This window comes from Sinocyclocheilus anshuiensis, unplaced genomic scaffold (genome assembly GCF_001515605.1).
Source record: "Sinocyclocheilus anshuiensis isolate Anshui unplaced genomic scaffold, SAMN03320099.WGS_v1.1 scaffold13, whole genome shotgun sequence".
In the NCBI taxonomy this organism is placed as follows: domain Eukaryota; kingdom Metazoa; phylum Chordata; class Actinopteri; order Cypriniformes; family Cyprinidae; genus Sinocyclocheilus; species Sinocyclocheilus anshuiensis.
Window position 1 is genome coordinate 2,383,766 of NW_015538026.1, and position 10,230 is coordinate 2,393,995.

Genomic DNA, 10,230 nt, shown 5'->3' on the forward strand with positions numbered 1-10,230 from the left:
CATTAACATTTAAAGGAAAATGCTACAAAAACGGCTTGATCTGAAAAGAGCTGTTTTTGACAGGGTAAAAACAGTGCTTTTTACACTACCATTGAGAAATTTTAACCAAACTATGTTACAGACTTTTCATTAAGACCCTAAAGAATCATATCAACTATGACCCTTTTAAGAGAAGTAAATACCATAAAAAACGTAAATTCTTTCCTTCTCTAAATTAATAGAATGGAATCGTTAAGGAACATGAATCATGTAGTAGAATCAGAACCAGAATTGTTAAATTCCTACAATTCCCATCTCATTAATAACAAACCAATGCGCATACAAAACACGTACATATACGCACACACACAAACAAACAATCGGACGTGCACACACACACACACACACACACACACACACACACACACACACACACACACACTCACATGTATTGGAACAGCTGAGTTCTTCTCTTTTGCTCCTTGGTTTGTTAGACATTTTACTCATCCTCGTCTCAGAGCTGACGTCATCTAAACCCCTCACCCCTGATGAGAGTTGTCCACTGACAAGGTCACCCCAACCAAAATAAACAGGCATGCCAGGGACACCTTAACGGTGCTCCCTCTCACAGCACTTCACTTTGGCTCTTGAATCCCATTTCTCAAAATTGTTTAAACTGTAGGGGTTTACTCAGCCATAAACAGACTCCTAATGTGTTTACATAGCCATATATTCTGCCCATCTACAGCTGTTAGAGAGAGATGGCATGTGAGGGAGAGAAAGAGACAGAGAGAGTGTGGCAGATGACTGACGGAGATGTGAAGAGAATGAGATTAAAACACCTGTACATCTCTGACAAAGGTGTGGAGACCTGCTTTTGTGTCTGTGGTTCCAAGAATTTTCTCTATATATTGAGAGCGAAAGAGAGTGAGAGAAATGGAGAGAGAGAGAGATGTTTGTGCATGTTTGAAAGTCTCAGTAAACATTTCAATAAACACATTCCTACTCAACTAGAACCAACAGCACAGCACATCACATCACAGAGATGTTCATATGCAACATCACAACATATTGCTGTCTGTCAATAATTGTTCTCTCTCTCTCTTTCTCGACACCCACACAAAAGTAAATCATCTTATTAATATTACAGCTGTTTCTCAGAGAGACAGCAATGAAATTAAATGGAGGTCTTAATCTCAGATCTCAACAATGTCTCACACTGTGTGTGCTCCGATTCACCAACATACCAAAGTCTGAAATTAAAAGTCACAGTGTGAACCCAAATTTCCCATCAAATTCTTCTAAGACCAAGTCAACAATTGACTCAGTTGTTTTTGTTCTTTATTTCCCTTCTAGGAGAAACATCTGAGGCAAAGTTGATCTTTAAAATACCTTAGAACATAGTAAAGTATTTTAAGCTATGAAAGAGCAAAAAAGGAGTCTTGCTTTTCTGTTTCTCCTCTTGACTTGATTTTATTTTTGATTCATTCATCTGTATCTTTCCCAATACTTTTGGAAAAAGAGATTTAAGTGTTTCATCCTTTTTCCCTCTCTTCCTTTTTTTTTTTTGCTTTATTCCACTTATTCAGCAACCAGCAATCCTAGTATTTACAAGATTGCATAAGAAGGAGACAACGTGTGTGAAAGAGAACAGCACATTTACTCTTTGAAGACTTGGTGCTGTTATTACTAACTAAAACTAAAATGTAATATATATATAATTTATGAGTGTGTACTGTGTATAATTATTATGTATATATAAGTACAAACACATGCATGTATATATTTAATTTATATATAATAAAAAATATAATATAAATATATAAAAATAAATATAAAATATAATATAAATATTTGCAAAATATATATGGTATGTGTGTGTATTTATATATACATAATAAATAAACACAGTACACATACATATAAACAAAAACTTTTATTTTGGATGTGATTAATCACGATTAATCTTTTGACAGCACTATAACGTTCTAAAATTGAAATAAAAATATATTAAATCTAAAGAAAGAAAGAAAGAAACAAACAAACAAATGACAAAAGCACATGATAAAATTTCTAAAACTTAAACTAAAATTAAACTTGAAACTGAAAATATAAAAATAAAAGCCAATTAAAGCTATCGATAAATGCAAAATAAATAATATAAAAATATTCTAAATTTATTATTATTGTTGTTATTATTATTTGTACTACTACATTTGAACTGACTTGATATCCATTTTCACACTCAGTTTTCTCTGAATGTAACCAAACCTGTCTGTCACATAATAGATCATGATCTATGAAACCGAATTTCACTCAGTTTTTACTAAATGTGTTCATATGCATTTTGTGTTTGTAGGGCAGTATGAATTTAATAGGATGCAGTCTTATATTTTCCTGATAAAAACAAGTGCATCTTTTATTACTCATATTGATCTAAATACAAAGCTCATGTTCTTGCCATTCAGTTAATCTAAATAAGTCTTCATGGCTCATCAGGGTCTGTGCTGTCTGAGATTGTCGGTTTTTTGTATTGTGTGCAGATAAAGTGTCATAAAAAAAAACAATAAAATGTCAGATGTGACTAATGGATGACTCTACATTTACAATAGTTTTCCCAGGCGTTTACTCAAAACACCATCACCACCACACACACACACACACACACACACACACACCTGAACGTGCAGCAAAAACAAACGCTGCAGGGTGTTGTGATGCTTTACCGTCAAACAAACCTGACCTTCTGTCCCCCTCCTCTGTCTCTGTGTTGCTGTCTGGGTTTAGAGGAATGATGATAGCCCCTGTGTGAGGGATATTTCGCTGTCCTCACTGTGTGTGTGTGTTAGTGCTAAAGACAAGGTTCAGTCGTAACCAGAATTCCTCTGTGGAGATGAATTTAGCAGTCCAGTCTTATTGGTTGTGACACAGCAATAGCGGGAGACCAACAGCTTGACTAATAGCAGTTATTCACATCACATTTGAAGACACAAAGTAATGTCTGAAATTCCAAAAGAAAATTTTATGAGCTGTGCTTGATCCAGTAAGGCGCAGAACCCTTCATCTGGATAACTGAAGGTTTCCATAGTCTCTGGTTTTGTTTCTTAAATGCATGAGCTGACAGTCTTGGTTTGAGGTGTTTAATAAAATAGAAAATAAAGCCTTCTGGCAAAGAAGGGACCCTTAACAGCATCTTATTGGTGCAACTGGGACCATCTCAACCTCTTTAGGTTCAGACAGAGAGAGAATGAGACAGAGAGAAGGATAGAGAGACAAAGAAATACTGTTTCACGAGCACAGCTGAACAGGCTGAAATTTTTTTTATATAATAAATCATGCAATGCAAAAATGCCTGCAAAAATAAAACATTTAGTGAGGTTTATGCTTAAACAAGTGAAAAACACAACAACTTAAAATCTTATGCATTTTTGTTTTTCAGGAAAATGTACATTTGTAAAGGATTTTTACTGAAACGACAAATATACTAATTATAAGTGGTATTTAAAAAAAAAAAAAAAAAATATATGTTTTATTTTAAAATGTAGAGCAACAGTCGGGACCCGCAACGAACACCAATGCAGTGGGATGATGAGCTCAATGCTGGTTTTAGTGACAGTGAAAATGGCACATGGCTAGACATCGCTCCGGACTACAGCACTGTCAATGTGGAGGTACGTTGATTCAGAAAGTATGTGTTAAAGCAGAGAAACCTCTAATCCCAGCTCATATTTTTCTCTCCAGCTTCAGCAGGCTGATACACACTCCACCATTTCACAGTATCGTGCTCTGAGTTTACTCAGGGTGGCTGAGTTGGCACTGTCCCGAGGCTGGTTCTGCTTCGTCTGGAGCGATGTCAACGTATTTGCTTATTTGCGTGAGCTGGATGGGCTCAACAAAGCCTTCCTGGTGGTTCTAAATTTCGGCAAGGATACTACAACAGACTTGTCTTCAGTTACTGAGTTGCCAGATACTCTTACTGTGCATTTAAGCACAGTGCCAATAAGTCCAAAGACTTTCTCTAAATCCAGAATTCCAACATCTCAAGGGCAAGGACTGCTCCTGGAATATTCCACCAATCAGCGCTTTCACCCCAACCATGCATCTGAGTGCTATGTCTCTGAGAAAGCCTGCTACTTGCCTGCACTAGATATTTTGTACAAGTGTTGAAGTACTTTCTAGAAGACGTGTCTTGAGCGACACAGTGACAAACGATAAAGGCTATCTATTCCTTGTTTTATTTCGGTGGTGTCATGCTGGCTAGTCCCGCCCACTTTGATATATATGTATGTATTATACTGTATTAATTATATTATATTATATTATCAGCGACATTGCTATTATTTATTATTTGCTATTTGTTTATGTATAATCTGCAGTGTCTATATTTTGTTATCATTCCTGCCCAAGCTGTTCCTTATGTAGTGTGTGCTTTTGGCAATATTGTATGGAGAAAAAAGTTGGGCACACATACATAGATTCGGGACGGTGCTGTCTGTTTGGTCGACAAATGGAATATAGAGGAGGAAACCTGTTTGAAAACAGTCATAATTTTGCTGATAATGACACAGAAATGACTCCAACAGAGAGACAAATAGGCAGCGAAATCCACAGTCTCCTCTGCTGTGAAATTACAAAAAGTTTCTCAGTTACAGCACATGCGTGGGGTTTGGAAGAGGTCCGTGCATGTTTGATTGGATCGCAGAAGGGCTAATACCTCCACATCAAAGTGAGAGGCCTTAACAACTGTCACATCACATCAGTGCCTTCCCAAGTATGTGTGTGAGTGTGTGAGACAGAATCTATCAGGGCAAAGCAGGATCAAAGGGAGGTAAGGTTACCACACGCACAGGTCGTGGGAACACACCTCACTTCCTCACCGCACACACACACACACACACACACACACACACACACACACACACACACAAAATTTTTTTTTCGGTCGTGGGAACACACCTCACTTCCTCACCGCACACACACACACACACACACACACACACACACACACACACACACAAAATATTTTTTTACTGTTTTAAGTTCAGTGCGAGGGAGGTAAATACCAAAGACAGCAAGAAATATAAACCAATAGACACTAATGTTGTTTATGATCAAAGAGATGACACATTAGTGATGGATGACTTTCTCTCTCGCTTCTCACTACCCCTATTTTGCTGTGTTGTGATGATAAGGCTTTCAAGAGTTCACACACACACATTTGTTCCAGTTAACGTTTTGTGGTGTTCAAATATAAGAATGTCGCCAACACACTATAGGCTAGAAGAAAAAAAATGCTTGAAAGCGGTTTGAAAGGTTGTGGAAAGAATTTGCAAGTCTGGACGTAATGTTTGCCTTTACTTTGTTTAAATCTGCTCTGTTAAGAATCATATTTAATCTGTAGGTTGAAATATTGTATATTTAATAGGAATGGCGCTATAAGCAAGAAACCTAAAAGATCCAGGCTCTGACAGAAAAGATGGGACATGACGGAAGAGATGGAAGAAGAAGAGCAGAGAGAGAAAGGGGGAAATAGGGGCCTAAAGTCTCCCCTGTGGTGCACTTCTCTCCAGGCAAGCGCATTAGTTCCAGGACGTTAAAATTAAGTTTGATGGATCATCCTCTTCCTGAGATCGACTTTCATAATGTCCTGCTTGCATTTATATGTACATTGCATTTCATGTTTTTGGCATACACTCTGAAGCCACTTACAAAAAAGTGCATTTATTTTGCAATTAATTCAGCAGGTGAAACAAGTTAATAGAAAAGGCCTCATTTTCTATTTATCTCCACTTGAGTAAGTGAATTTTGAAGCTCTTGAGAATAAAACAGGCCCCAGATATGCATGATGTTGGCCTGCAGTGATTTCATCTCTGGTTTTAGATGTGAATGTGCTTCTTACGGATAATGGCAGGGTAATCGCGCCCTCTGCTGGTCAATAAAGTTTCTTTTTTTTTTTTGTCCGTCCAACAGCAGTTCAAATGTTGGAGAAATGCTGCTCTCTGTAGGACAGCAGAAGAATCACAGAAAGGATTTGTCAATTATCTTGTTGAACATTTATTTTGTTTTACTGTAATTATGTTAATTTGTATTAACAGTACAGGAGCCTTATTTTAATGTGTACCTATTGAACCATTTACAAATTTGTAGCCAGAAATAAACTAAACCTGACAAAACCTCCTTTTGGGGACATCCTCATTTGGTATAAAAAAACTAAAAAAAAAACTAAAAAAAAATGTGCCTAATAAAATTCATCTTTAAATGCAGAAAGCATTCTGTAAGGTTTAGGGTGTGGGTTATTAGGGTTAGGTTATAGTATTTATGTATGTATGTATGTATGTATGTATATATATATATATATATATATATATATATAAACAATCTGTATATAAAACCAATATACATCTATGGAGTGTTTCCATTCAGATGTAAGCATGTGTTTGTGTGTGGTCCTGGTATTACCTATGTTATGGGGACCAATTTCTTTTTCTTTTTTTTTTGGTGTGTGTGTGTATTGACGCTTCGGCCAAGCCAAGTTGTATGCAAATCAATAACTTTATTTGAAATTAACCTTGGATAGAAATTAGAACCTGGGATATTAAAGAGCTCAGGTCATTTATATTTTAGACTGCATGTTGTCCATTTATGTAGCATGACGTGCAGATTTTTATTGATAATGTTTTATTAAATTTTCATAAGAAAAAAAAGGATAAGAAGATGTGTTTGATCAGCTTGGTTTTGGTTAAAGAATCTGTTGAGTGAATTATTCAGTGACAAAAACACGTTCACCTGTCGCCACCTACTGGCGTAAGAATGTAACTGGCAGAAAGGACCACTACACGAACCTTTTTATGAACTGATCCAAAAGATTCGAGTCACCGATGTGAAACAAAATCCCCATTAAAAAGTGCAGCTCGAAGTCTGCTCCCCGTATATCCTCTCCGCAAACTGATTGTCAGACCAGAGTAGGCTAGGCGGGAGAGGAGAGCAGGAGCTGCGCGAGGCGGTGGCTCACACTCCGTTTTGCCCTATTATGGTCACGAGCGTGACAGCGCGCGCTACCCAGCATGCGCCGCGGCGTGAGGCTCCGCCACAGCCAAGATGACCGACTTTGAGGAGCCGCTTTCAGACGAGGAGAAGGTAAAAATAAAACATTAAGTTAACTTTCACAAACCGCCCAAAAACACACTATGGTATGTCTTTATATTAAAACTCTCCGCGTGCAGAAGGATGAATAACTGCTTCCCGGAAGGAGCGCGAGGTTGTCTATCCGGGTAGCCGTGTGCTAATCTGTGAGGAAGTGAAATCGCAGTTTTGCACTCCCGTAAAACACAGAGACCTGGCTTAACAACAACGATACACCGAACAACAAGCAGTGTTTTAGCAAGTCACGCTGTCCGTTAAAGCTGAAATGGCCTTGTTGTTTTGAGTGAAGTGTTGAGAGCGTCAGCTGTTAGCAGTTAGCTGTCAGAGGGAGTTCAGAAATAGATCTCAGCAGATCCACCCACTCCGAACCGAGCCTACGGGCTTTAACGGGCCGTGCTCCGGTAGAGTTACACATGTGTGAGACAGCAGATGCCAGATCCGTCTGACACGACAGCCATCTGAGCCGAAAGCCTCGGCCGGATGAAGTTACGCCCGCAGGGGCGGGTGTGTTTTGAGGTGGAAGTCTGCAGTCTACGCTGGTTTAAAGAGATAGTTTAGCCAGAAGTGAGAATTCTGTCGTCATTTACACACTACAAATACACTGTTGTTTCTGCAATTGAAACACAAGTGAGATCTTAGGAAGAATTTTAGTGATGGACAGTGTCGTTTACCGTTGGCGTTTAATTGCATCTTTTCATCTGTTAAAACTGAATGGCAAGACTGTTATTAATATGGTCTGTCACTTTGACAGTAGTTTTGATTTTATATGGAGCAGACGGGTAGATTCAGATTTATTTGTGCTCTTTAGTTCAGTCTCTGTCAGCATCTGTCCCTTCTCTAAAAGCTGCATTTAACTGCCACATATTTTCTTCCCCTTTAATTACATGTGGTCATTTTCTGCATACTGTCAGAGCTCAGCTGACTTCCCCAGCTTGGCCACATGAGATGCTAATTAGACAGATTGCTGGATGCTTCCCATTATGTTAATCTCTTTCCCTTCGAATTTCTCTTCAAATTTGACAAGCAGATTAGCGCGGTCATTGGGTCCAGCTTTTTCTTTCTTCATTCTCTATCGAAAGTCAAATCCTTTCTTCCTAAGCGCTCCTTGGAGATATGCTACTTCATAAGAGTGTTCTATTTGAACTGTTTTGCTGCTATTTAGTGTACTTATATTTTTTTATTATTTTTTTATTCTAACTTGTACAGCACTTTGGTCGGCCTGTGGCCCTTTTTAAATGTGCTTTATAAATAAACTGAACTTGAACTTTTTTTTATTAAAAGTGTTTTGTTGGTCAAAAATATGTATTCGACAGCTCCTTTTGGTGGGTTTGAAAGACATTAGCTGTATGAAATTTAATGGGATCCAATGTGTTATATGTATACTCTATTTTTATTTTACAATTAAATATTACAGTAGTTATAATTTATCTGACTTGAATTAAAATTATTATTATTATTATATCCACCTATTCATCTATTTTCCACCACTTATCTGGGACTGTGTCGCAGTGGCAGCAGGCTGTGTAAGGACACCCATACGTCCTTTTCGCTGGCCACTTCCTCCAGCTAATTTTGGGGGATCCCAAGGCGCTCCCAGGCCAGAGAGATATAATCCCTCCAATCGCTTATACTGTTATATAGTAATCTTGATATATAATCATCGCAAATATTGTTTGCCAAAATGTGAAGCCCTACAAAGTTAAGTTAATTAGTTAAAGGAATGTTATGTAGGTTTAAGTTAAATACTTCAAAATATTTTACTTGGATGCACACAACAGGTCTGATGTGGAATTGTCCTGGTCTGATACATTAGGACGTTAAGGTTGAGAGGATATTTGAGGGCAGGAATGAGCTGTTCAGTTTGAGTTAGATGTTTTTTTACATTTAGCAGTTGTTTGTATTTGGGATATGTGTATTGTTAAACACACTCAGCGGTGTGTGTTCTTGAAGTGTTACAGGGTGTGAATATGGGGTAATTTGAGCTCTAGAGTCACCCGCTGGAAACAGGCTGTGATTCAGTAGTGCTGAAGCCGCAGTGTTTTAGTGAGGCAAGTATGTGCCCACTTATAATTTATTATGTGTTATGTCTGCAGGTCCGCATCGCAGCTAACTTTGTGACCCACGCTCCCCCTGGAGAATTCAATGAAGTGTTCAATGGTGAGTGTCATTTTCAGCTGTTCTGTTCTGGGACCTCTTTCAGTTTTACAGTATTGGTCTAAAGTGGTAGTACATGAATACATATTAGGGCTGTCAAAATGACTGAAAAACTAAATTCGAAATTTTTACTTAAATATTATCAAAATTCGAATTATATTCGAATTTAAAATGCATAATTTCAGTTAGGGTGAAGAAAAACTTTTGGCTTCTCTCCTGAGGCCACAAGAGGGCGCATCGAGCAAAATATTTCTAATGCACGTTTATTCAAAGCATCAGGTAACACGATAATCTGTGGAAAAAAAGGTGCATAATGTTTAAAATAATGTTTATAAACCAATTATAATTAAGTTGTATAAACAAAACAGCATCATGTATGTATTAGGGCTGTACAATATATTGAAATATCGCAAATGTACATGTCACAATATGCATATCGCTACAGCTTGCAATATTTGGGGCCATGAACAAAAGACAAAGAGAAAATCACTCACTGCTCTTACCTAAATAACTTTTGTAGCTTAAATAAGAATCGGTGCATATTGAATTCAAAGAATAAATACTAAGCAGTGTTTTATTTTTGCTTTTTATTATTCAGTTCCTAAATTCATGTTAAAATGATTACACTAATGTTAAAATGACATTTTTATGTAATGCTCGAGTAAAACACTACCGTTCACTTTCAGAAGTTGTTGTAGGGGTGCTTTCTTATTAGAATCAGAATCAGAATGAGCTTTATTTCACCACTTAAGTGTGCGCAAACACAAGGAATTTGTTGTGGTTTTACAGGAACTCTTGGTACATACATGCATACAAATAACCATATATGACACAAGATAGTTATAGAAGTTCACAGAACTGACTCGGCAACAGCTGAGTAAAACTGTTTCATCTGAGCATGTGGCACTTTAAGCATTATCGTATCGCATATCGAATATCGCATTATTTAATGAG

At 37.5% G+C, this 10,230-nt stretch overlaps 2 protein-coding genes across 2 annotated transcripts in view; both read left to right on the forward strand.

The window, feature by feature from the left end:
- Positions 1-3,530: 3,530 nt before the first annotated feature.
- Positions 3,531-4,242, forward strand: LOC107680314 (neutral and basic amino acid transport protein rBAT-like). Its single transcript, XM_016476165.1, has 2 exons — positions 3,531-3,650; positions 3,721-4,242. Exons 1-2 carry the CDS (start codon positions 3,555-3,557, stop codon positions 4,144-4,146), a joined length of 522 nt encoding a protein of 173 aa, XP_016331651.1. The 5' UTR covers positions 3,531-3,554; the 3' UTR covers positions 4,147-4,242.
- Positions 4,243-6,923: 2,681 nt separating this feature from the next.
- The window catches only part of LOC107679757 (F-actin-capping protein subunit alpha-1-like), an 11,328-nt gene continuing 8,021 nt past the window's right edge, over positions 6,924-10,230 (forward strand). Inside the window, exons 1-2 of the mRNA XM_016475398.1 lie at positions 6,924-7,116; positions 9,216-9,279. Of these exons, the coding sequence (XP_016330884.1) occupies positions 7,078-7,116; positions 9,216-9,279 (103 nt within the window). The 5' untranslated portion in view covers positions 6,924-7,077. The remainder of the gene's footprint in view (positions 7,117-9,215; positions 9,280-10,230) is intronic.

Bases quoted from the DNA above. Each gene is read 5' to 3' on its own strand.
- LOC107680314 (XM_016476165.1), top strand. From the start codon at position 3,555: ATGCAGTGGGATGATGAGCTCAATGCTGGTTTTAGTGACAGTGAAAAT. The intron at 3,651-3,720 runs GTACGTTGATTC...TTTTCTCTCCAG, and splicing joins ACAGCACTGTCAATGTGGAG to CTTCAGCAGGCTGATACACA.